The following is a 26,287-nucleotide window of genomic DNA, read 5'->3' as shown; positions in this document are numbered from 1 at the left end:
CTTCCTTGGAAAGCTTAGATTACTTTTCTAAGCACATACTTGTTACCACATTGACCATTCCATCGGAGGACCAAGTCAAAGCCCTGGTCCATCTGTGCTCCTTGCAAATACTGAGATCCCTGATCCAGAGCAAAAGGAAAGCAGCCACAGGACCAGGAGGGGCCCAGGTGACATCATGACCACAGCACAGCTTCTGCCTCCAAGGTCTTTGGTCAACTTTTGGTAACAGGAATTAAGTTCCTTCTTCGTGTCCCCAATCTTCCCTTACAATCCTGCACCCATTTCCCATCTTGGTTCTGGGCTTTCTGAAACTATTCCTGGGCCAGCAGCTCATTGTCTATTTTGTGTGTGTGTATGAGGAGGACCAGCCCTGAGCTAACATCCTTGCCCATCTTCCTCTACTTTATATGGGACGCCAGCATGGCTTGACAAGTGGTGCCTCTGTGCGCGCCGGGATCCGAACCGGCAAACCCCGGGCTGCTGCAGTGGAGCGTGCGCACTTAACGGCTTGTGCCACCGGGCCGGCCCCTCATTGTCTATTTTTGATCAGTACCATTCTTCCCGAAAATCTTGGCTCCCCTTTATGCTTTCACATCATCAACTTTCAATACCAAGTTTATTTAAGTGATCTTTTCCCAGACCTTCTCTTATTTTTGCTTGTTTTACCCACTTCCACAATTCACTGATTCCTTTTCGTTCATTTTCTTACATTTAAAATACCAATGTTTATTAAATACCCCTGCCTTGGGTCATCATCTGTTAAAAGCTGTCCTTCTCGTCTGACAGTCTTCTCCATTTTCCAATTGCTTCTGATACATTTGGGGAATTTTCTAAGTCTCATTTCGGTGTTTTATCTATCTAGATAAAACACCGAAATGTCTGAAGGCCTACATCCTGCAAATGTGGCACGAGTCAGGACTTTTAGTCTATAAGACATGTCTGTATTAAGTTGGTTATAAACCGAGCAGTGTAGTGGGGCAATTGAGAGCCCAACCTGGGACACGGCCCATCAGGGAATGAAGAGCTTCTTAGCTGTGACTCTAGACAAGTAACCAATCTTTCTGTGCCTCATTTTCCCCACCTATAAACTGGGGGCAAAAATACTACCTATCTCATTTAGTTATTATAAGGATTAATTGAGTTAACATAACTAAAAGTCTTATAGCATCACCTAGAACATAGCAAATGCCATATAATCATTAGCTACTATTATTTCCACCATTTAAAATAACAAGCATCTTAGAATAACGTGTGGAGATTTTTTTAAGTACTTTTTTTTTCTGTCTTTTTAAGGCCCAGATTACATAAAGGATCATCTACCTAAAGTTCACCAGCATGCTTCCTATGTCGGAGAAAAACGTCCAGCATTAGAAAAAACTGGAGATCTCAGATATTTATGGAGGCCTGCTACAAACAGAAGCTTCCCAGCAAAATATAAACATGAGTATGTTGGCGAAATTGGTTGGGGAATACCAGAGTATGATTTTATCAACAAAACAAGGCTTGAGACTGGCTTTCACGTCAAGGTATTGCTCTTAAATGTATGCTCTTCATAGCGTCTTGTTTTCTGATTTGAATTCTTTCTGAGTTTGCTTCCATAGGAAATGTCATGTTCTTGATCTGTCAGTGAGAAGTAATGGGATTTGAGTTTTGCAGAAAAATAAATGTGTGAATAAATGTACTTGCTACCATCATTCCCTTTTTGTCCCTTTAAAGCATGAGAGGAGATGTGCAAGTAAAATGAAGCCATGGGTAATCCAAAGGCATTTGTGTTCAGTTTTGGAATGCATTCAGATTCACATTTATGCTGTGACATTCACACACACTTCCCCCATTTAAGCACTGCTCTGTGAGTGGGTGGTGTAAAAGAGGAAGCCTGAGCTGGACATCTTCCACAAAGCTAAGAAATGAGTCCCAGATCCTTAAATCTACTGTGTTGATAATGACTTCAAATCAGGTAATCCAGGGCATGTACTCAGGGTTCTTAGAAACCTGTCTTATTTCCTTTCGTTGATGTGGATGCAGGCATAAGCCCATAAAGTCTCTTCTGAAACAGAAGAGAGCACAGCTGATTTTAGAAGTAAAATCTGAGAATTCAGACTTTTTTCCCAGGTAGGCCTTTGCATTATCTGAAAATTGGACATGTATCAGTTATGCAATAACCGGATTCCTTCAAATTCTTAAGGCAGTATAGTCTAGCCTCATATGGTATAGCTTAACAAAAGAAAAAACCTTTTTCTGGCCCAGCCTATGACAGTGTAGGAAAGTGGTTGGGAGCTCAGTCTTTGAAGTCAGACAGACGTGGGTTCAAATCCTGACTCTGAGTTAGGTCTAGCTCTGTGACCTTGAGCTAACGAGTTCACCTCTCTGCATCTCCACTCCCTCCTCTTCCACACGACAGTGAATCGAGTGCCTACTTCATAAGATCACCTGGATTTCTACCCCAGTTTTGCCACCTACTCGCTCTCAGCAGCTTTGGGCAATTTCCTTAACCTCTGAGCTTCAGTTTCTTTATTATGAATCTTAGTATCTACCCTATCCGGCTGCTGTAAACACTAAATAAGCTAATGTGTGTACAGGGCTGGGAACAGAGCCTGGCACATAGCAAGCACTCTATGTGTTTAATATTATTGTTGTTATGTTGTGCATATTTAATATGAGAACACAAGGAACGCACTGAGCAAGATGCCTGGCAAGTGATTGACACCCAATTTCAGCTACTAGTACTGTGGTTGTGTATTTAATGTTACTTAGTGTCAGTTAAACAGAATGAATGCTCAGAATGAATTCTTAAACTGTGTCCTATTCCACTTAGACAATAAAGATTAAGATCAGAAATTTGGTTCAATTTCAAAACTGGCCCGCAGCAAGGAGGGTACAGCCCCAAAGCAAGGCAGCTGGTTAGAACAGCATCCAGAGCTTTCGTTGCTTTGTTGCTTCTCCTTGGGTGATGCTCTGCTTTTGTACACAGCCCTCAATCTGTCTGCCCATCTTGACTGTGCATAGCTTCTCTTCCTTCTTCATCTTTAACTTAAGAACACATTTGTCTGCTCAAATGAAGTGCATTCAAGCATTCCCTGGTCTTTGAAGCAAGCTGGGAATCCAAAAGAGATGTCAGCCACGACTTAGCCTTCCAGGAAGGTGTTTATTCCATTTCCTTTGGTCATATTTCACTGACAATTTTAAATCACTGCTCTGCTTGGTAGCATGGTCCTCTTAACCCCTGCGGGATTGAGTGTGAGCCATACAGTGATTTTCTGCCCCAACTTCTGGGACACTCAGAAGCTGGTGTTGTTTGGCACAAGCTGTAGGGGCCATTGCTTATCACCTGTGCACTTTCTTGAACCTAGCATTTTCACAGTAATTACTTTCAAGGATTTACCTATCTCAGATACCAATCTTAAACAATATCTTAAAAGGTTCCTTGGTCTTAGAACTTTATAATGAGATAAAAAGATTCACTGAGAATGACTATACATATTAGTAAAAAACCATATATAATTTACCCACAGGTTAAGGCCTAGGTTTTGTCGTCGAGGCTGCTAATTTTCCCCTCCACACCCAAGGCATGGCTCCCCTCTATATCCAAGGCAGAGGGCAATATTAGTTTTTGAGTCTAGCCTCAGACTTGGATTCCTTATCAACCCAGTGCTTCAGGCAGCTTCTTCCGATCAATAAGACTTGGTGTGAATTGACATTTGAGCTAATACATACACATAAACTCCATGCACAGAAACAAGCTCCTATTTACAAATAATACATGAGAGTCTGTGGCGTTAACTCACATGCCTCCTCACTAGGGAGCTGGTAATTTCTTTAGTGTGATATCACTTAGGGAAATGTTTCAATCCACGTCCTGTTCTTTCTCTGGTTCCTTGTCTCTAGAGGATCTTTATCACATCTCTCTGCCATCCTTGTCCGTAATAGTCCCAATCAAGATGGCAGTTTGTTCCAATCTAACTTTGAGACTCCTCAGTGTCTCTCACTGCAATTGCTCAGAACTTTGATTTTAAGCACAAACCTTCATCCAGTGGATTTTTATGGCCTGAACAGCTGCTCTTCCTAATTTGTTGCTCCAGGTTTGTATAAGACTGGCTGCTAAGGAAGCTCAGGCATCTCCAGTAGACTCTTGGCAAAATGCCTGGGGCAGCCGCTTCCTACCTGGGAAAGGTCTCTCCTATTTGGGGCTGTAGGAAGGGTTCTACAGATTATCTGGATTTTGGTAGAAAGATAATAACTTCCACACTGAATGACACCTGAAAAATTTCCCCACATCACAGATGTCAGTAAAAATCATAATATCGGGTTTCTCTTCTGGATCTTTTTGTGTTTAGTCATTTCCATTCTTATGTGGGCTATAATGCCATAATAGTACTTGTGTATATAAACCAGTGAAGACCACAGCTTTTGCTATTGTCTCCAATTTAAGAGCAGTTCTTTTTTTTTTTTTTTAATGGATCTGATCTCTACCAAACTACACATGTTGTTTCTGCAAGAATATGTGGAGACCATTGAAACAATTCCTTTAATTTCAACCCCATGCTAAACTGAGGAGCATTTCTAACTGCTTCTTAGCTGGGCATCCTCTCCCCTGAACTTTCTTTAACCCAGACCTCAACAGTATCAGCTGGCTTCCTGATGCCCATTTTCTGCTCCTGCACTCTGACCTCATGAACAAATGATTGAAGTCACTTGGTTTTCCCACAGAAACAGTATTACACTGGACTTGATGACTAACTCTTCATAGGTGTGATCCTAAAGACAATATTAAATCAATGAATCATAATGTATATTACAACCAATATATCAGACAGTGTAATAACTTGGAAAATCTATGGAAGGTAACTGAGGGAACCCATCAATATATTTATATGTATTACAGTATAGTATAATAAAAAGTAAAATCTTTGATGCTTTGAAACTTCTGCCTCATTTTTAACTGCCACAAATTCCAGCATTATAAAATACAGAGGGCTTCTTTGTGACAATTTTATGGATATTTGAACAGACTTCTGATGAGACGAGTTTTTTTATGGCTGTCGAGTAAACTGATCCAAGGTTGGTTGCTTCATTAGACGTTTTTCTCACTGTGAATTTACTTAGAGCAAGTAAACAGAAGAAGAGCTACCATAGACTATTTACTATGTGAGTAAACTATACTATTTGAGGGCCAGCCCGTGGCTTAGCGGTTAAGTGCACGTACTCTGCTACTGGCGGCCCAGGTTCGGATCCCAGGCGTGCCCCGACGCACCGCTTCTCCGGCCATGCTGAGGTTGTGTCCCACGTACAGCAACTAGAAGGATGTGCAGCTATGACGTACAACTATCTACTGGGGCTTTGGGGGGAAAAATAAATTAATAAAATTATTTAAAAAAAAAACTATACTATTTGAGTAAACTTTGCTGTCCATTCTACAGATGAAGAAACTGAGGTATTGACAGATGAGGTTCTTTGCCTGAGGCCACACAACTAGTAAACGGTGAAGCCAGGATTTCAACCCAGGCTGTGAATTAAGGACTTAGTGGGAGTACAGCATGTATGAGACGAAATGATAGAAAATAAAGTCAGAACGGTAGAGTGGAGTCACTGGGCAAAGTGTACATCTGTGTTATCATTTTTCTGTAAGGCAGGCTCTGGCTGGGTCAATTCCAATTGCCTTCTTTTATAAGGCATCCTTTCTTCATAGTTCTCTCCATCTTCTCCCAGCTTCCCATTCTGCCCCATTTGCGCACAATATACTTCATTTATAATGTTAAAATTAATTATTAGTAGATAACACACATTTGATATAGTAAGAAATAGTTTATTAATAGTTATTTTTGAATTTTTATTTAACAAGCACCGTATAGTGTTTCAAAACATATCATCAAATACAATCTTTGGCATTATGGGAAAAAAAGAGAGGACAGTGAGGTCCCACCAAACCACACCTTCTTTCCTTGTCCCAACCTGACCCCATGCCTTCTTCTAAACTGTCTACCTTCACACAACCGTGTCCTGGAAAATTTTCAGATTCACCTGAAAAAAAAGAAGTATTGCTAAGGTGGAGTTGATCAGCATGTAGACTACCAATCACATATTTCAGAATTTCTGGGTGTTTTTCACCCCAAATTTCTCATTTACCTTTGAGTTCATTTGGACGAATCGCTAACAGTCACATTAAAACTCCTAATATCCCACGCTCCTCATTTCCAGATGTTACTATCAATATAGAAGATTTTAAAAAGATAATAAAGCTTCCTTTTTCAACCAAGTTATAAAAGCAAAATAGAAAATAGCTTTTCTAAAATTAGGCACGTCTTGGGATTGCTGCTGTTCTTCCCCAGATGGGCATGTGTTTTGTTCTCACTTTATACTTCTTAGAGTTATTTGCATCCTAACAGTTTGTGGTTTAATATAAAAATAATTACATTAGCACCTTTCATCCTTAAGTGCTGTATAAAGTGATGCGTTTTCTGATACCATGGGAAGCCTATAGTAAGGGAGTGCCATGTGCTGACCATGTGAGGGAGGAGAAACGTTGGCCAAGGATGTTTTCTTGAAAATAATATATTAACATCGCTAAACTCCTTATGCACAGATGTTATATTTTCCCCATTTCACAAAACTTGGCTTCATAGGATTCCTCAAATAAATTGAAGGAACTAATTTCCTTATAAAATCTTTCTTGTAACTGAACTTCCGGAAAATACATTTATGTTTGATGCTTCCTTTCTCTAATGGACCATGAAAACAACACGGGAGGCCTGTATTACTGATTTGCTCTCTCTGCATTGTGCTCAAAGTGGTTCCATGAAGAACAACGTGTTTGGAATGGGAAGCATCCCTGTTGGTAGCCAGAGACACTGTCACTCCACATTTCACTGGGCGTCCCAGCTCTGATGACCTGGCTCCTCAACTAGACACAGGGCTTTCTCTTTCTTGTTGAGGTGACTTTATAGATCATCACTGACAAATTGGAAAAAAATACATCCTAATTTTCACATCTTTTGTTAGAAAGTGGAAATACGAAAAAGAAAAAGAACTCAAGTAATTTAGCCTGGTGGGTGATTTTATTCCTTAATTAAGGAAGGCTAAAAATACACCACGGTGGTTACTAACTTCTGTAGGACTTGGTAACATCTTGAGTATGTGTCTAAATGTAAACATCAACTTTTTTTTTTTAATTACACTTCTTAAAGTTAGTAATTAAACATATGCTACAGGTTTTCAACAAATATTATTTAATGATGATAGGCAGATACAAAGATAAGAAAAGATTGTATAAATTAGAATGGGTTCTAGTAAACCTGTGGTTTGACTTCATAGCCAGGCTCCATTACATTATTGTCAAAGAATTCTGAAACTTGTGCGTGATCTAATATCACAGGCACAGGTGGCTAAAATACCAGGACACCTGTTTTCTAAATCTGGCATTTATTCTGGCTTTTTAAGATCTTTGGGAGAAATTCTAAAATCATTATAAATTTAGGATTATAGTTCTCCCTACTATTCATATACCCCCAGAGTACCTCAGATGTGTTGGCAAAAATGTATAGAATGCATAGCAAAGGAGACTAGCAATCTGATTTTTTTTTTTACACATTTTTAAGATTTTTTGTTTATTGCAGTAACATTAGTTTATAACATTGGAAAAATTTCAGGTGTACATCATTGTACTTCTATTTCTGCATAGATTACATCATGTTCACCACCCAAATACTAATTACAACCCATCACCACACACATGTACCGAATTATCCCTTTCACCCTCCTCCCTCCCCCCTTCCCCTCTGGTAACCACCAATCCAATCTCTGTCCCTATGTGTTTGTTTATTGTTGTTATTATCTACTACTTAATGAAGGAAATCATACGGTATTTGACCTTCTCCCTCTGACTTATTTCACTTTGCATTATACCCTCAATGTCCATCCATGTTGTCACAAATGGCTGGATTTCATCATTTCTTATGGCTGAGTAGTATTCCATTGTGTATATATACCACAGCTTCTTTATCCATTCGTCCCTTGATGGACACTTAGGTTGCTTCCAAGTCTTGGCTATTGTGAATAACGCTGCAATGAACACAGGGGTGCATGTACCTTTACAAATTGGTGTTTTCAAGTTCTTTGGATAAATACCCAACAGTGGAATAGCTGGATCATATGGTAGTTCTATCTTTGATTTTTTGAGGAATCTCCATACTGTTTTTCATAGTGGCTGCACCAGTTTGCACTCCCACCAGCAGTGTATGAGAGTTCCCTTCTCTCCACATCCTCTCCAACACATGTTGTTTCCTGTCTTGTTAATTATAGCCATTCTGACAGGCAGGGGGTGATATCTCATTGTAGTTTTGATTTGCATTTCCCTGATAGTTAATGATTTTGAACATCTTTTCATGTGTCTGTTGGCCATCTGTATATCTTCTTTGAGAAATGTCTGTTCAGGAGTTTTGCCCATTTTTTAATTGGGTTGTTAGTTTTTTTGTTGTTGAGGTGCATGAGTTCTTTATATATTTTGGAGATTAAACCCTTATCAGATGTATGGTTTGCAAATATCTTCTCCCAATTGTTAGGTTGTCTTTTTGTTTTGTTGATGGTTTCCTTTGCTGTGCAGAAGCTTTTTAGTTTGATGTAGTCCCATTTGTTTATTTTTTCTGTTGTTTCTCTTGCCCGGTCAGATGTGGTGTTTGAAAAGATGTTGCTAAGACCGATGTCGAAGAGTGTGCTGCCTATGTTTTCTTCCAGAAGTTTCACAGTTTCAGGTCTTACATTCAAGTCTTTAATCCATTTGGAGTTAATTTTTGTGTATGGTGTAAGGTAAGGGTCTACTTTCATTTTTTTGCATATGGCTATCCAGTTTTCCCAACACCATTTGTTGAAGAGACTTTCTTTTCCCCATTGTATGTTCTTGGCTCCTTTGTCAAAGATTAGCTGTCCATAGATGTGGGGGTTTATTTCTGGGCTTTCGATTCTATTCCATTGATCTGTGTGTCTGTTTTTGTGCCAGTACCATGCTGTTTTGGTTACTATAGCTTTGTAGTATATTTTGAAATCAGGGAGTGTGATACCTCCAGCTTTGTTCTTTTGTCTCAGGATTCCTTTAGCTATTCGGGGTCTTTTGTTGTTCCATATAAATTTTAGGATTCTTTGTTCTATTTTTGTGAAAAATGTTGTTGGAACTTTGATAGGGATTGCATTGAATCTATAGATGGCTTTAGGAAGTATGGACATCTTAACTATGTTAATTCTTCCAATCCAAGAGCACGGAATATCTTTCCATTTCTTTGTGTCTTCTTCAATTTCTTTCAGAAATGTTTTATAGTTTTTGGTGTACAGATCTTTCACCTCTTTGGTTAAGTTTATTCCTAGATATTTTATTCTTTTTGTTGCAATTGTAAACGGGATTGTATTCTTAATTTCTCTTTTTGCTACTTCGTTGTTAGTGTATAGAAATGCAACTGATTTTTGTATGTTGATTTCGTATCCTGCAACTTTACCATGTTCATTTATTACTTCTAAAAGTTTTCTGGTGGATTCTTTAGGGTTTTCTATATATATAACCATGTCATCTGCAAATAGTGACAGTTTCACTTCTTCCTTTCCAATTTGGATCCTTTTATTTCTTTCTCTTGCCTGATTGCTGTGGCTAGGACTTCCAGTACTATGTTAAACAGGAGTGGTGACAGTGGGCATCCTTGTCTGGTTCCTGTTCTTAGAGGGATGGCTTTCAGTTTTTCACCATTGAGGATGATATTAGCTGTGGGTTTCTCATATATGGTCTTTATTATGTTGAGGTACTTTCCTTCTATACCCATTTTATTCAGAGTTTTTATCATAAATGGATGCTGTATCTTGTCAAATGCTTTCTCTGCATCTATTGAGATGATCATGTGATTTTTATTCTTCATTTTATTGATGTGGTGTATTACGTTGATTGATTTGTGAATGTTAAACCATCCCTGCATCCCTGGAATAAATCCCACTTGATCATGGTGTATAATCTTTTTAACGTATTGTTGTATGTGATTTGCTAGTATTTTGTTGAGGATTTTTGCATCGATGTTCATCAGTGATATTGGCCTGTAATTTTCTTTTTTTTTGGTGTTGTCCTTGTCTGGTTTTGGTATCAGGGTAATGTCAGCTTCGTAGAATGAGTTAGGGAGCTTCCCCCCCTCCTCAATTTTTGAAAGAGTTTGAGAAGGATAGGTATTAAGTCTTCTTTGAATGTTTGGAGAATTCCCCAGGGAAGCCGTCTGGTCCTGGACTTTTATTTTTGGGGAAGTTTGTGATTACTGTTTCGATCTCCTTACTGGTGATTGGTCTATTTAAATTCTCTACTTCTTCTTGATCCAGTTTTGGAAGGTTGTATGATTCTAAGAATTTATCCATTTCTTCCAGATTGTCGAATTGGTTGGCATATACCTTTTCATAGTATTCTCTTATAATCTTTTGTATTTCTGAGGTGTCTGTTGTAACCTCTCCTCTTTCATTTCTGATTTTACTTATTTGTGCCTTCTCTCTTTTTTTCTTGGTGAGTCTAGCTAAAGATTTGTCAATTTTGTTGATATTTTCAAAGAACCAGCTCTTGGTTTTATTAATTTTTTCTATTGTTTTTTTGGTCTCTATTTCATTTATTTCTTCTCTGATTTTTATTATTTCCCTTCTTCTGCGGATTTTGGGCTTTTTTTGTTCTTCTTTTTCCAGTTCCTTTAGGTGCATTGTTAGATTGTTTGAGATTTTTCTTGTTTGTTGAGATAGGCCTGTATTGCTATAAACTTCCCTCTTAGAACCGCTTTTGCTGTATCCCATAAATTCTGGCATGTCGTATTTTCATTTTCATTTGTCTCCAGGTATTTTTTGATTTCTTCTTTGATTTCTTCGTTAACCCAGTTGTTGTTCAGTAGCATTTTGTTTAATCTCCACGTATTTGTGGCTTTTCTGATTTTCTTCCTATAGTTGATTTCTAGTTTCATACCGTTGTGGTCAGAAAAGATGCTTGGTATTATTTCAATCTTCTTAAATTTATGGAGACTGGTTTTGTGGCCTAATATGTGATCAATCCTGGAGAATGTTCCATGTGCATTTGAAAAGAACGTGTATTCTTCGGTTTTTGGATGGAATGCTCTGTATATGTCTACTAGGTCCATCTGTTCTAGTGTGTCGTTTAAAGCCAATGTTTCCTTATTGATCTTCTGTTTGGATGATCTATCCGTTGGTGTAAGTGGAGTGTTAAAATCCCCTACTATTATTGTATTACTGTCTATTTCTGTTTTTATGTCTGTTAATAATTGCTTTATATATTTAGGTGCACCTACATTGGGTGCATAGATATTTACAAGTGTTATATCCTCTTGTTGGATTGTTCCCTTGATCATTATGTAATGCCCTTCTTTGTCTCTTTTTACAGTCTTTGTTTTAAAGTCTATTTTGTCTGATATGAGTACTGCTACCCCAGCTTTCTTTTCATTGCCATTTGCGTGGAGTATCTTTTTCCATCCCTTCACTTTCAGTTTGTGAGTGTCTTTAGGTCTGAAGTGTGTCTCTTGTATGCAGCATATATATGGGTCTTGTTGTTTTATCCAGTCAGCCACCCTATGCCTTTTAATTGGAGCATTTAGTCCATTGACGTTTAAAGTAGCTATTGATAAGTATGTACTTACTGCCATTTTTTAACTTTTTTTTTTTTCTCAGTGTTTTAGTAGTCCTTCTCTGTTCCTTTCTTCTTCTATACATAATTGATGGTCACTTTAGTTTGACCTCTGTCTGAAAGCCACACTCTTTAACTCCCCTCCTCCCTCCTTTTATGTTTTTGATATCATATCTAACCTCTTTTTTGTGCATTTGTATCCATTACGTTCTAATCATGGAAATAGATAATTTTTCCTATTTGTGGTCTTCTCTTTTCCCCTTAAATCAGTCCCTTTAACATTTCTTGTAGCACTGGTTTCTTGGTGACAAACTCCTTTAATTTTTGCTTATCTGGGAAAATTTTGATCTCTCGTTCCATTTTGAATGATAACCTTGCTGGGTAGAGTATCCTTGGCTGTAAGTTTTTTCCTTTTAGCACCTTAAATATATTGTGCCATTCTCTTCTAGCCTGTAAGGTTTCTGCTGAGAAGTCAGCTGATAGCATTATGGGGTTTCCTTTGTATGTAACTTGGCATTCTCTTGCGGCTTTTAGGATTCTCTCTTTATCTTTAATTCTGGACATTTTGATTATGATGTGTCTTGGTGTGGGCCTCTTTGGGTTTATCTTGTTTGGGGCTCTCTGTGCTTCCTGTACCTGGATGTCTGTTTCCTTCCTTAGGTTAGGGAAGTTTTCATCTATTATTTCTTGAAATAGATTCTCTGCCTCCTTGTCTCGCTCTTCTCCTTCCGGGACACATATAACACGGATGGTAGTGCGCTTGATGTTGTCCCAGAGGTCCCTTAGACTGTCCTCACTCTTTTTAATTCTTTTCTCTTTTACCTGTTCACCTTGGGTAATTTCTTCTAGTCTTTCGTCCAGCTCACAGATCCGTTCTTCTGTATCCTCTACTCTGCTTTTGAGTCCCTCTAATGAATTTTTCATTTCCAGTATTGTATTCTTCATTTCTGATTGGTTCTTTTTTATATCTTCCATTTCTTTGTTGACATTCTCACTGAGTTCATCTATTCTTCTCCCCAGATCAGTGAGCATCCTTAGCACTCTTAGTCTGAACTCTCTGTGGGGTAGGTTGCTCATTTCTGTTTCACTTAGTTCCTTTTCTGGGGTTTTGTCCTGTTCCCTTACTTGGAATGTATTCTTTTGCCTCCTCATTTTGCCTCTTTCCCTGTGCTTGTGTCTATGTATTAGGTAGGTCAGCTACGTCTCCTGCTCTTGGATAGGTGACCTTATGTAAGTGATGCCTTAGCAGGCTTCCAGTGTGCTTCCCTCAGTTCTCAATGTTCCAGGGGTGACCCCTATGTGGGCTACATGTGTCCTTCTGTTGTGGCCTGTTTGCTCTCCCTGTAGGCGCCCAGGGAGGCTGAGTTATGCTCCTGGTCAGCTGTTGTTATGCTCAGCTGCTTGTAGTTGTTGTGGGCCCTTCAGTCTCTTTATCAGGTGTGGGGAGCCCCAGCACAGTTGGCTGCAAGTTCTTTTTTTTTTTTTTTTAAAGATTTTATTTTATTTATTTTTTCCCCCCAAAGCCCCAGTAGATAGTTGTATGTCACAGCTGCACATCCTTCCAGTTGCTGCATGTGGGACGCGGCCCCAGCATGGCCGGAGAAACAGTGCGTCGGTGCACGCCCGGGATCCGAACCCGGCCGCCAGCAGCGGAGCGAGCGCACTTAACCTCCAAGCCACGGGGCCGGCCCCTGCAAGTTCTAATACCACATTTGTGTTGCAGTATTTCTTTTAAGTGAGTAGGCCCCCAGCGTGGCAGGTTGTTAGTCTCAGGGCCTTACAATTGCTGTAAGCCTCTAGCCTATTAGGTCTCTTGTCAGCTCTCTGAGGATTGCAGCTGGGTGGGGCTGGCCTCAGGCACAGGAGCACCCAATTCTTTCAGGCTTTGGAAGGTGGGGCAAACCTCCCATGTGGGTCTTTGAGAAGCACAAGTCTTCTGCAGCTGACAAGCCCTGCCGTCCACAGGTCCACACACACAGTCAACACAGTCCTGCCCCGTGTGCACGCCCCGACCTCCCCAAGAAGACCCAGTCTCTCCACGGCGGGAGCCCCACACACTCCCCGCCCCTCACACTCCGCAACCACCCCACACTCTCCACCTGCTCCTTGTGCACACCCTGCCCCGCTCAAGTCGGCTCAGTTGCCAGGCTGCAGAGAATCCAGTCACCAATCTATGCAGGCCCACAAGTTGCCTGAGGGCTTGTTGTTGGGTGGGGCCAGTCTCTAGGGTGGGCTGCCTGCCCTGGCTGAGCTGGATTAAATCGGTGCTCTAGCGGGTGGGCAGACCTGGGCTAGCACGCCTCAGGGAGAACTCCAATGGCGTCTGTGTCAGCACGCCCACACCAGGCCACAACAATGGCCGCTGCCAATGTCCCAGTCCCTGGAGAGGTCTCACCCCTCACCGAGATGCACTCAGGCCCTATTAGGTGAGTCTCTTGTCACCAAAGCACTGTGTACCTTTCTTTGTGGTGATTTTAGGATGCTTTCTGAAACAGGTGAGTTTGCGCGCGGGCCCTTTAAGAGCCAGTTTTAGTTTCTTTGTGAACCAGCTTTTCTGGGGGTGCTCCCCAATGCTTTAGTAGCAGGCAAAGTCAGATATTATGCCGCTGGTCTCAACTGTGCTGGCTCCACAAAATGCCCACAGCGGGGGCGCTCCCCGGCTCAGGACCCCGCGCCTCCAGGGAGGCTGCGTACCTGTGAGCTGCTCCCGGCGGCCGTGAAGCTGGCGGCTTGTGAAGACGGCGTTTTTCCTCTCCAGAAGGGAGTCTCTGCCTCTTCCCCCTCAGTTAGGATTGTCCGTTGTTGCAGGAGTTCCTCTTATGCAGTTTTCAGTTCTGTCTCAGGGGTAATTTTTCCACGAGTAGTTGTAAATTGGCTGTGTCCACGGGAGAAGGTGAGTTCCGAGTCTGCCTATGCAGCCATCTTGACTCCGCCCGGAGACTAGCAATCTGGATATATCTAATCTTTTCCCAGGATTGAACCTAGGATATCAAGAAATCTTAATAGAGCAAATGGAAACAATTCATTAAATATAGGGGGCCCCTGTGTGGTGGTCCCAGCTATGTCTCTGGGTTAAAAAAAAAAAAGGCACTAAAAATAAGTGCCATAGGAATCCATTTGTGCTCCTTCAGCTGGGGAAGAATTCATACAAGTTTCTTTGGATTGTTGTTGTTGAAGTTTTTAGTGCAACTATTGTCAACAATTGGACTATACAATCCCAGCCACATTCCAAATTGTTTTAAGCAACTTGAGGTCTGAGATCTGTTGTATTTGACCTTGTATTGACATCAACTCCACTCCTCCTAGTGCTTAGCAGGGCATAGATGATTATCGATAAATGATGGGAGATGAAGACTGAGATGGCTTCTTTTCTCATGCAGTGTCTTTGTTGAGAGACCAAGTTGCAGAAGGGGAGAAATGAATTTTTAAGAGTGCATTAGATTGAGACTTATTCTATTCCTAGCTTATTCAATAGTCATTTGAAAACTGTTTACCATTTTTTTTTTACTGAAACGTAGTTATACTGTTACTGTTCACAATGCCTGAACTACACCCCTAGTGTAATTCTGTGTTGAAAAGCTAATTGGACAATTAAGTTGGGAGAAGCACACTTTTTAACCTTTGAATTAACAACAGTGCCGACACATTAGAAAACTCCAAGGGTGAGAACTGTTGCAAAACAGGCACTTGGTGATATTTTTAAAACTGTGCACTGAGCACAAAGAGAGACTTGCAAAGCTCCTGTGCAGCTTTTCTGTAGCTTGAAGAGTTGGATCCACTCAGATTTCAGATCCTGGTAGGGATCATCAACAACTCTGGATAAAGGGCTGATAGTAGAGTGATTGGGTACTCATCATACGTCCTAACAACTCCCAACAGAATAAGTTCTAGTCTTGCTTTAAAAGAAAATCTTAGTGTGTCTTGAATTTATAGAATGAATAAGGAAAACATCTATCTCCCTGGAGAAGTACAGGAAAAAAATAACAGGTATTTGCCTTCTCTTTAAGAATAAATGAGGCAACTTATACTCATAATGTTTTTCAGGACAAATCTACGCTTGTGGCCTTAATGAAAAATTGAATGTGACTTACAAGCATAAGTAGCCAGTTGAAGAACTTTTCATTTTCCCCCTTTTCTCTCTTTGCATGCTAGTGTGCCTATTTTTTATAATAGTTTTATCTTGGTTTTTCCATCTATGAAATGGGGATTGTATTAGTGTTCTATTAGGCATAGCAAATTACCACAAATTTAGCAGCTTCTAGCAACATTCTTATTTTCTCACAATTCTATAAGTCAGAAGTCCTGGAAAGGCATGGCTGGGCTCTCTGCTCAGGTCTCACAAGGATGAATCAAGGTGTTGGCTGTGGCTGTGATCTCATCTGAGGCTTGGGGGCTCTTCCAAGTTCATGTGGTTATGGCAGACTTCAGTTCCTTGGGGTTCTAGGATTGAGGTCCCATTTCTTTGCTGGCTGTTAGCCAGGGGCCATTCTCAGCATCTAGAAGCTGCCCACATTCCTTACCATGTGGCCCCCTCCATCTTTAAAGCCAGCAACACAAAATCTCCCTCATGTCAAATACCTCTCACGCTTCAAATCCCCTTTGCCAGGAAGAGCCCAGATCTTTTTAAGAGCTCATCTGATTAAGTTAGGTCCACTGAGGATAATCTTCCTTTCTTAAAGTCAACTGATTTGAGATCTTAATTATATCTGCAAAATCCCTTCACAGCAGTACCTAGATTAGCATTTGGGCCAATATCTGGGAGAAGGTGTGCACACCAAGAGGTGAGAATGTTGGAGTCATCTTAGAATTCTGCCAACCACAGGGATAATGATAACACCTTAGAGTATTGTTAAATAGATTGAGATATGTGTGTAAAGCACTTAGCATAGTATCTAGTGTAATAAGTCTCAATAAATGGGATCTAGTATTACTAAAGTCTGTATATATAATATTTTCTTGCCTATATGGGTTTTTAAATTATATTACTATAAGCACATTAGAAACATAATGGAATACGTTACTCATTATTTGGACACTCCACAGAAAACAAAAATACTGGGCCATAGTCAACAAACTCACAAAACCCAGTGTTTAGTCTATTTGCTGAAAGTTGATGTACTCATTCAAATTATCTAAAAACACTGCAGTTAAAAAAAACACACCAGGATACAATTCCTGTTGGTACTTAAGCCCATATATAACGTGGCATAAAATGAAGTATGTGTCTCTGCATTGTTCATTTTTTGCTTTTTAGTAGTAAAAATGCATCATAGAATCCATGCCTTAAACATTGACATTTTTTCAGAAAGAATTGTTTTGTTTCTACTCATGCTCTGAATATAAAATGAATACTTCAAATACTCCATTCACACAAAGGCCTTTATGCCCCCTTTCTCCCTTCAATAGTTCCAGTCTAGAATAGGCAACATTATGCAATTTGGTGATCCAGCTACAACAATGAGAATGCTTCTCACTGACTGTGGGAAGAAAGACACCTAAGGGGTTAACAGTAATATTTTGCAAATTGAAGCAAGTAAAGAAAAAATACATTAGCATAAGAAAAGGCAGCCTTAGGGGATTTTCCACTGAAATGTTTGGTACTAAGAGCTCTGTGTTACTAAGGAGGAGGATAGAGAAGAGAAACCCTAGTGTCCATGCATTCTTGAAATGCATTGTCATTGTATTCCTTCCCCTGGTGAGAAAGACCTCATAGTTATAGAGATGGAAAATCGCTCTTTCTAGTAAGGAAATTCAAAGATGGCTAATTTTAAGAGAAGCATCTTGAGTCAAGTATAGCAAGAAAGTAAGAGGATTCCTCAGTGATCAATCCCTAAAAGATTTCCTAAGTATGTCAGGACTAGACCAGAGTTGATTTGATACTAAAAGTGAAAGTATTAAGCAATGACTTTAATTGTTTACCAGAATGGGCCCCAAATGTCTGTGATTGATTTAACTCAAATTTAACAGTTTTTAACTCATTTTAGAAATTGTATCTAGTTCACAGTATCTGAATGTAGTTAGCAGGTATTTCCCTTTTATTGATGCCTAGACTTATTTAAAGGTTGTATAATAGGAAATATCTAATTCCAAGTTATGATTAGTTTTGCTAGTTGAAAACATTGAAAATAATTGTAGAGATTGTCACTGCTTTCCTTAAAACAGAGAATATACTAATCAGTTGTTACCTGTTTCTATGAAGATGTTGAATTAATTTTTTAATCTGTCTTTTGTTTACTCTTATGAACAACTGACCAGTAAAAAAATTATCTTTTTGGGCTGGCCTGTTGGCTAAGTGGTTAAGTTCACGCACTCCACTTCAGTGGCCCGGGGTTCATGGGTTCGGATGCTGGGCGCAGACCTATGCACCACTCATCAAGCCATGCTGTGGCAGGCGTCCCACACACAAAATAGAGGAAGATGGGCATGGATGTTAGCTCAAGGCCAATCTTCCTCAGCAAAAAGAGGAAGATTGGCAACAGATGTTAGCTCAGAGCTAATCTTCCTCACCAAAAAAAAAAAAAATCTTTTCGATTCTGAATTTCATTAGATTTAACACCACAGTGAGCATGTCCGTCCAAATAAATCATGATGGCTTTCATTAACAAATTAAGATAGAAAAAGACCAGCTTATTTTAGATAAATTTTTTATGACATTATACACTGATAGCTATAGGAGAAATGGGGAGCAGAAAAGAATCTGTTTGTTTCTAAGAAAAGTCTTTCTGGTTAAGGTGATACAATTTTTGATTATTAAAAATGGGAATGAAAATCAAAGAAGATTGTCCAAGTCCTAGAAAATTTGTGCAAAAGCTGATAACAAAATTATTTATAAGTCAATTGATAAGGTCAATTTTTAGGGAATCACATATCAGAAATCAATTGAGAAACAAAGTCATGGCATGATCTTACCATTATACAGCCATGAGTTGCTTGACAACGGGGATACGTTGTGAGAAATGTGTCGTTAGGCAATTTCATCCTTGTGTGAACATCATAGAGTGTACCTACACAAACCTAGATGGTATAGCCTACTACACACCTAGGTTATATGGTACTAATTTATGGGCCCACCATCGTATATACAGCCCGTTGTTGACCAAAACATCATTATGCAGTGCATGACTGTATACAGATTATCACTTTTCAAATTTTCTATGGAATAATGGGTCAAACTTGCATTTAAATCTTGTTTATCTTGTCCCTTCCTTTGTTTATTTATTTTATAAGTGGACATTAAAGAGCTAGAAGTGATCAAAGTTTCAGGTCTTCATCCCTGAGACAATGACTTACTAGATCTACTTTCCCGACACAAATAACTCTGAAACACTTGATCAAGAAAATCATTCTAAACCAAAGCTTGAGGGAAAAGGAAGAAAAAAGGGAAGATTAAAAAAAAGTACTAGGTAATTCCTCTGATGTTGCAATTATGACATGATTTTGCTACTTTTTGAGATGTTGTGAATACAGAGCATCCCACATCAATGTAAGTAAAAAATACATTCCAAAACTGAAGTGAAATACTTTTGATAGTCCGTGCCATTGTTTCCCAACCCTAGTATGGAAAATTCAACATAAATTTGACACCTCTATTTTCGTGCTTATTCGTAAGATGTACCATCTATTGACTAGTTCCTAGGGAAAAGGAGCCAGTATATAGCAGTCATTTATTCAGCAATAATAGATAACTTCAATGTATATGAGAAGGTGTGGGGATTATTTTTTTACGTGGCAATGGGTTCTAAGCTACCAAATATTTATTGATATATTTTTTTCAATTTTTTTTAAGGTCATATTGGTTAATATTGTGTAATTTCAGGTGTACATTATTATATATCAATTTCTATATAGACTGCATCATGCTCACCATCAATGGTCTAATTTTTATCTGTCACCATACATATGTGCCCCTTTACCCCTTTCGCCCACCCCCCCAACCCCCTTCCCCTCTGGTAACCACTAATCTGTTCTCTTTATCCGTGTGTTTATCTTCCACATATGAGTGAAACCATACGGTGTTTGTCTTTCTCTATCTGGCTTATTTCGCTTAACATAATACCCTCAAGATCCATCCATGACTTTGCAAATGGGATGATTTTGTCTTTTTTTAATAGCTGAGTAGTATTCCGTTGTATTTACCACATCTTCTTTATCCATTCATCAGCTGATGGGCATTTGAGTTGCTTCCACATCTTGGCTATTGTGAATAATTCTGCAGTGAACACAGGGATGCATAAATCTCTTTGAATTATTGATTTCATGTTCTTTAGGTAATTAGCCAGTAGTGAAACAGGTGGATCATATGGTATTTCTATTTTTAATTTTTTGAGAAATCATTTGTTATTTTTTGTCTTAGTAATTATAGCCATTCTGACTGACAGGTGTAAGGTAATATCTCATTGTAGTTTGTATTTGCATTTCCCTAATAATTAGTGATGTGGAACATCTTTTCATGTGCCTGTTGGCCATCTGTATACCTTCTTTGGAAAAAATGTCTGTTCATATCCTCTGTATGTTTTTGATTAGGTTGTTTTGTTGTTGAGTTGTGTGAGTTCTTTATATATTTTGGAAATTAACCCTTTGTTGGATATATGATGTGCAAATATTTTCTCCCAGTTGGTGGGTGTCTTTTCATTTTGTTCATGGTTTCCTTTGCCTTGCAGAAGATTTTTAGTCCATTGTAGTCCCATTTGTTTATTTTTTCTTTTGTTTCCATTGCCTGAGTAGACATGGTATTCAAAAAGATGCTGCCAAGACCAATGTCAAAGAGTGTACTACCTATATTTTCTTCTAGAAGTTTTATGGTTTCAGGTTTTATATTCAAGTCTTTAATTTATTTTGAGTTAATTTTTGTCCATGGTGTAAGATAATGGTCTACTTTCATTCCTTTGCACGTGGCTCTCCAGTTTTCCCAACACCATTTATTGAAGAGCCTTTCCTTTCTCCATTGTATGTTCTTGGCTCCTTTGTTGATGACTAGCTGTCCATAGTGATGTGGTTTTATTTCTGGGCTTTCAATTCTGTTCCATTGATCTATGTATCTGTTTTCATGCCACTACCATGCTTTTTTGATTACTATAGTTTTGTAGTATATTTTGAAGTCAGGGATTGTTGTGCCTCCAGCTTTCTTCTTTTTTCTCAGGATTGTTTAGGCTATTTGGAGTCTTTTGTTGTTCCATATAAATTTTAGGATTCTTTGTTCTCTTTTCATGAAGAATGCCATTGGGATTCTGATTGAGATTGCATTGAATCTGTAGATTGCTTTAGGTAATATGAACATTTTAACTATGTTTGTTCTTCCAATCCATGTACAGGGAATATCTTTCCATTTCTTTATGTCTCCTTCAATTTCTTTCAGTCATGTCTTATAGTTTTCAGTGTATAGGTCTCTCATCTCCTTGGTTAAATTTATTCCTAGATATTTTATTCTTTTTGCTGTGATTGTAAATGGGATTGTATTCTTGACTTCTCTTTCTCCTGGTTTGTTATTAGTATATAGAAATGCAACTGATTTTTGTAAGTTGTTGTTGTACCCTGAAACTTTGCTGTGGTTGTGATTATTTCTAAGAGTTTTCTGATGGATTCTTTAGGGTTTTCTATACATAGACTCTTGTTGTCGCCAAACAGCAAGAGTTTTCTTCCTTTCCAATTTGGATAGCTTTTATTTCTTTTTCTTGCCTAATTGCTCTGGCGAAAACCTCCAGTACTATGTTGAATAGGAGTGGCGAGAGTGGGCACCCTTGTCTTCTTCCTGTTCTCGAGGGATAGCTTTCAGTTTTTCACCATGAAGGATGACGTTGGCTGTGGGTTTGTCATGTATGGTCTTTATTATGTTGAGGTACTTTCCTTCTACACCCATTTTACTAAGAGTTTTTAACCATAAATCAATGTGGGATCTTGTCAAATGCTTTCTCTGCATCTATTGAGATGATCGTGTGATTTTTATTCCTCATTATGTTAATGTGGTGGATCACATTGATTGATTTGAAGATATTGAACCATCCCTGTGTCCCTGGTATAAATCCTGCTTGATCATGGTGTATGATCCTTTTAATGTATTGCTCTACTTGGTTTGCCAATATTTTGTTGAGGATTTTTGCATCAGTGTTCATCAGCGATATTTGCCAGTAGTTTTCCTTCTTTGTATTGTCCTTGTCTGGTTTTGGTATCAGGGTAATATCAGCCTCATAGAATTAGTTAGGAAACATTCCATCTTCTTCAATTTTTTGGAATAGTTTGAGAAGGATAGGTATTAAATCTTCTTTGAATGTTTGGTAGAATTCTCTGGAGAAGCCATCTGGTCATGGACTTTTGTTTTTTGGGAGGTTTTAAATTCCTGTTTCAATCTCTTTACTTGTGATTGGTCTATTCAGATTCTCTATTTTTTCTTGATTCAGTTTTGGGAGGTTGTAAGAGTCTAAGAATTTATCCACTTTGTCTAGATTATCCAATTTGTTGTCATATAGTTTTTCATAGTATTCTCTTATAATCGTTTGTATTTCTGTGGTATCTGTTGTAATTTCTCCTCTTTCATTTCTAATTTTATTTATTTGAGCCTTCTCTTTTTTTTATTGGGTCTGGCTAAGGGATGGTCAATTTTGCTTATCTTCTCAAAGAACCAGCTCTTAGTTTCATTGATCCTTTCTACTGCTTTTTTTTGTCTGTATTTCATTTCATTTCTGCTCTAATTTTTATTATTTCCCTCCTCCTGCTGACTTTGGGCTTTGTTTCTTCTTCTTTTTCTAGTTCTATTAGATGTAGTTTAAGATTACTTATTTGAGATTTTTCTTGCTTGTTAAGGTGGGCCTGTATTGCTATAAATTTCCCTCCTAGAACCACTTTTGCTGCATCCCATAAGAGTTGGTATGTTATATTTTCATTTTCATTTGTCTCCAGGTATTTTTTGATTTCTCCTTTGATTTCTTCATTGATCCAATGGTGGTTTAGTAGCATGGTGTTTAGTCTCCACATATTTCTGACTTTCTCAGCTTTTTTCTTGTGGTTGATTTCTAGTTTCATAGCATTGTGATCAGAAAAGATGCTTGATATGATTTCAGTCTTCTTAAATTAATTGAGGCTTGCCTTGTTTTCCAACATATGGTCTATCTTTGAGAATGTTCCATGTGCACTTGAGAAGAATGTGTATTCTGCTGTTTTTGGATGGAATCTTATATATATATATATATATAGTCCATCTGGTCTAGTGTTTCATTTAAAGCCACTGTTTCTTTGTTGACTTTCTGTCTGGATGATCTACCCATTGATGTAAGTGTGGTGTTGAGGTCCCCTACTATTATTGTGTTGCTGTCAATTTCTCCCTTTAGCTGTAGTAGTAGTTTCTTTCTATACTTTGGTGCTCCTGTGTTAGATGCATATATATTCATAAGTGTGATGTCTTCTTGGTGGAATGTCCCTTTTATCATTATAGATGGCCCCTCTTTGTCTCTCATTGTTTTTTTTATCTTGAAGTTGGCTTTGTCTGATATAAGTACGGCAATATCTGCTTTATTTTGCTTGCCATTTGCTTGAAGTATCATCTTCCATCCCTTCACTCTGAGCCTATGTGTGTCTTTAGAGCTGAGATGTGTTTCCTGGAGGCAGTAGATTGTTGGGTCTTGTTTTTTAATCCATCCAGCCACTCTGTGTCTTTTTGTTTTTCTGCTGAGGAAGATTTACTCTGAACTAACATCTGTTGCCAATCTTCCTCTTTTTGCTTGATGAGGATCCACCCTGAGCTAACATCTGTGCCATTCTTCTGATACTTTGTTTGTGGGTTGCCATCACAGCATGGCCACCAACGAGTGGCGTAGGTCTACCCCTGGGAACCAAACCTGGGCTGCCAAAGTGGAGCGTGCTGAACTTAACAACTAGGCCATGGGGCCAGCCCCCACTCTGTCTTTTGATTGGAAAATTAAATCTATTTACATTTAGAGTGATTATTGATTTATAAAGGCTTAATACTGCCATTTTATTTCTTGTTTCCCAGTTATTCTATATTTCAATTGTTTCTCTTCCCTTGTATTTCTGACTGCCATTTCAGTTTGGTGGTTTTCTGTGATGGTTTTCTCAGTTTTCTCTTTATTTATGATTTGTGGCTCTATTCTGATTCTTTGTTTAGTGGTTACCATGAGGTTTGTATAAAAGATCTCGTAGATGAGATAGTCCATTTTCTGGTAGCCTCTCATCTCCATTAGTCTAAGCAGGTTCCATCTCTTATCTCTTCCCCTTCTGAGTTGTTGTCACAAATTATTCTTTTTTGTGTTGTGAGTTTGTGACTAAATTGAAGTGTTTAGTTATTTTTGATGCTTTCCTTATCTTTATCTTTTATGTTATAATTAGATGTTTACTAATCTATTCTGATACAGAGCTTCAATTTTCTGATTCTACCTGTCTATTTATCTTCCTGCTCAAGGTTTTATAAACTTTTGCTTTCTAGTTTCAGATGGGAGGGCTCCTTTCAATGTTTCTTGTAAGGCAGGCCTAGTGGTGATGATCTCCCTTAGCATTTGTTTATCTGGGAAAGCTTTTATTTCTCCATCATATCTGAAGGGTAGTTTTGCTTGCTAGAGTATTCTTGGCAGAAAGATTTTGTCTTTCAGTATTTTGAATATATCATTCCATTCTCTCCCAGCTTCTAAGGTTTCTGCTGAGAAATCTGCTGAAAGCCTGATAGGGATTCCTTTGTGGATTATTTTCTTCTGCCTTGCTGCTCTTAATATTTTTTCTTTGTCATTGACTTTTGCCAGTTTTATTATTTTTTGCCTTGGAGAAGGTCTTTTAGCATTGATGTAATTGGGAGTTCTATTGGTTTCATGTATTTGTAAGTCCAGTTCCTTCCCCAGGTTTGGGAAGTTCTCAGCTATTATTCCTTTGGACAAGCTCTCTGCTCCTTTCCTCCACTCTTCTCCCTCTGGAATACCTATAAGCCTTATGTTACTTTTCCTAATTGAGTTATATATTTCTTGAAGAATTCCTTCATTTTAAAAAACATATTAGTTCTCTCTCCTACCTGAAGCATTTCTATATTTCTGTCCTCTAACTCACTAATTCTGTCGTCCATAACATCATCTCTATTTTTTATGGTTTCTAGATTATTTTTTATCTCATTAATTTTGTTCTTCATATCAAGAATTGGTTTTTTTTTAGAGCTTCACTATCTTTGGTGAAGTATTCCTTCTGTTCATTAATTTCATTCTTGAGCTCATTGAACTGTCTTTCTGAGTTTTCTTGTAACTCATTGAGTTTCTTTATGACAACTATTTTGGATTCTCTGTCATTTAGATCCTAAATTTCTGTGACTTCAGGATTCGTTTCTGGAGATTTGTCATTTTCCTTCTGCTCTGAAGTGTTACTGTAGTTCTTCATGGCATTTGATGAATTGATTCTTTGCTGGTGCATTTATGGTAATGTCAGGTTGCAGATTCCACCTGCTACTGCTAGGGGGGAGCAGGAGCTGTGTTTTTTGATTCTGCTCCACCTGCTGGAAGTTGCATGGGTATGGCTACTCTGTGTTTGCATGGGCTGGCCGCAGCCACTCTGCAGGTTGTGCTCACATGGGCAGGGCCTCTGCACTGGGTGGGTAGATCAGGCACCACAGGCAGGGCCTCTGTGCTCAGCAGAGGACTGGCTGAGCCATTGTGCTAGACAGGAGGGGCATCTATGAAGGAGCTGAGCCGCCACTCAGTAGGTCCCATGGGATGCTGTGCTCCATGGGCAGAGAGTGCCTTCTGGGTAGGCAGGGTGCTTTCTCGCCTGCACTACACTAGGGGGAAGGGGCACCCACGTGGGGACTGAGCTGCCACTTGGTGGATTCCATGGGCTGCTGTGCTCCGTGGGTGGGTGTGCCTTTTGAGCAGGTGGGGCACCTTCTTGCCTGCACTGTGCTCAGTGGGTAGGCACCTTCCCAGGTGCTGAGCTGTCACTTGGTGCAGAGTGTTCCCACCGGCAGAGCTACCACAGCATGGTGGGCACTCCCATGGGCCCATTTACAACTCTGAAAGAGTTCCCATAGGCCAGGCTGTCCCCGCCTCATTTTACAGTTGCACTGGCCACTGTGTGAGGATCCACGACCTGGCTCACTGCCCCTGGGAAGGGGGAGGGATGCAATCACCTAGTTCCACTACCTCCTGGGGATCCAGTCCACCCACCTTCAGACATATGGCTGTGTGGATCTCTCAGAAGTCCTGTCGCGCTGTGCAGGCAATCCTCTGCTGGTTAATGAATGTCCATTTAGTTGTAACTTAAGGGGGAGAGACTAAGGGAACATCTCACTCTGCCATGATGCTGATGTCACCAGCTATTTACAAATAGTTCAAATTATGCTTTCTGAAAGGAGTGTTCAGAGCTACGATTTACCACAGGCTGTCTATATGCCAGCTCTTTCCTACGTCATTACCACCACATTTTTAATTATGTGAAGATAAGGTGAAGTGAAAAGAGCTAAAATGTTCAAGTTTGAATAATAAGTAGTAGTTTAGAATGCTTGCTTATTTAGACAGGGAATCCTAAAGACAGAAAGGAGCTTAGAGGTCATGGACTACATGCTTCTTGCTACCTAATGCCTGTCCTTTTACAGAGAAGGAAAGTAAAGCACATAGGATCATATTTGTTTTACTTCTTGTACTTTTTTCTCTCAGTTCAAGAATCAAAAGACTATCTTCT

At 39.2% G+C, this 26,287-nt stretch overlaps 1 protein-coding gene across 1 annotated transcript in view; it reads left to right on the top strand.

The window, feature by feature from the left end:
* Positions 1-26,287, top strand: part of SPMIP2 (sperm microtubule inner protein 2) — a 129,430-nt gene that overhangs the window by 37,678 nt on the left and 65,465 nt on the right. Inside the window, exon 2 of the mRNA XM_058550276.1 lies at positions 1,294-1,526. Coding sequence (XP_058406259.1) covers positions 1,294-1,526 — 233 coding nt within the window. The remainder of the gene's footprint in view (positions 1-1,293; positions 1,527-26,287) is intronic.

This window comes from Diceros bicornis, chromosome 11 (assembly GCF_020826845.1).
Source record: "Diceros bicornis minor isolate mBicDic1 chromosome 11, mDicBic1.mat.cur, whole genome shotgun sequence".
In the NCBI taxonomy this organism is placed as follows: domain Eukaryota; kingdom Metazoa; phylum Chordata; class Mammalia; order Perissodactyla; family Rhinocerotidae; genus Diceros; species Diceros bicornis.
The sequence above is the reverse complement of the archived record's forward strand: the minus strand, read 5'-3'. Positions and strand labels throughout refer to the sequence as shown.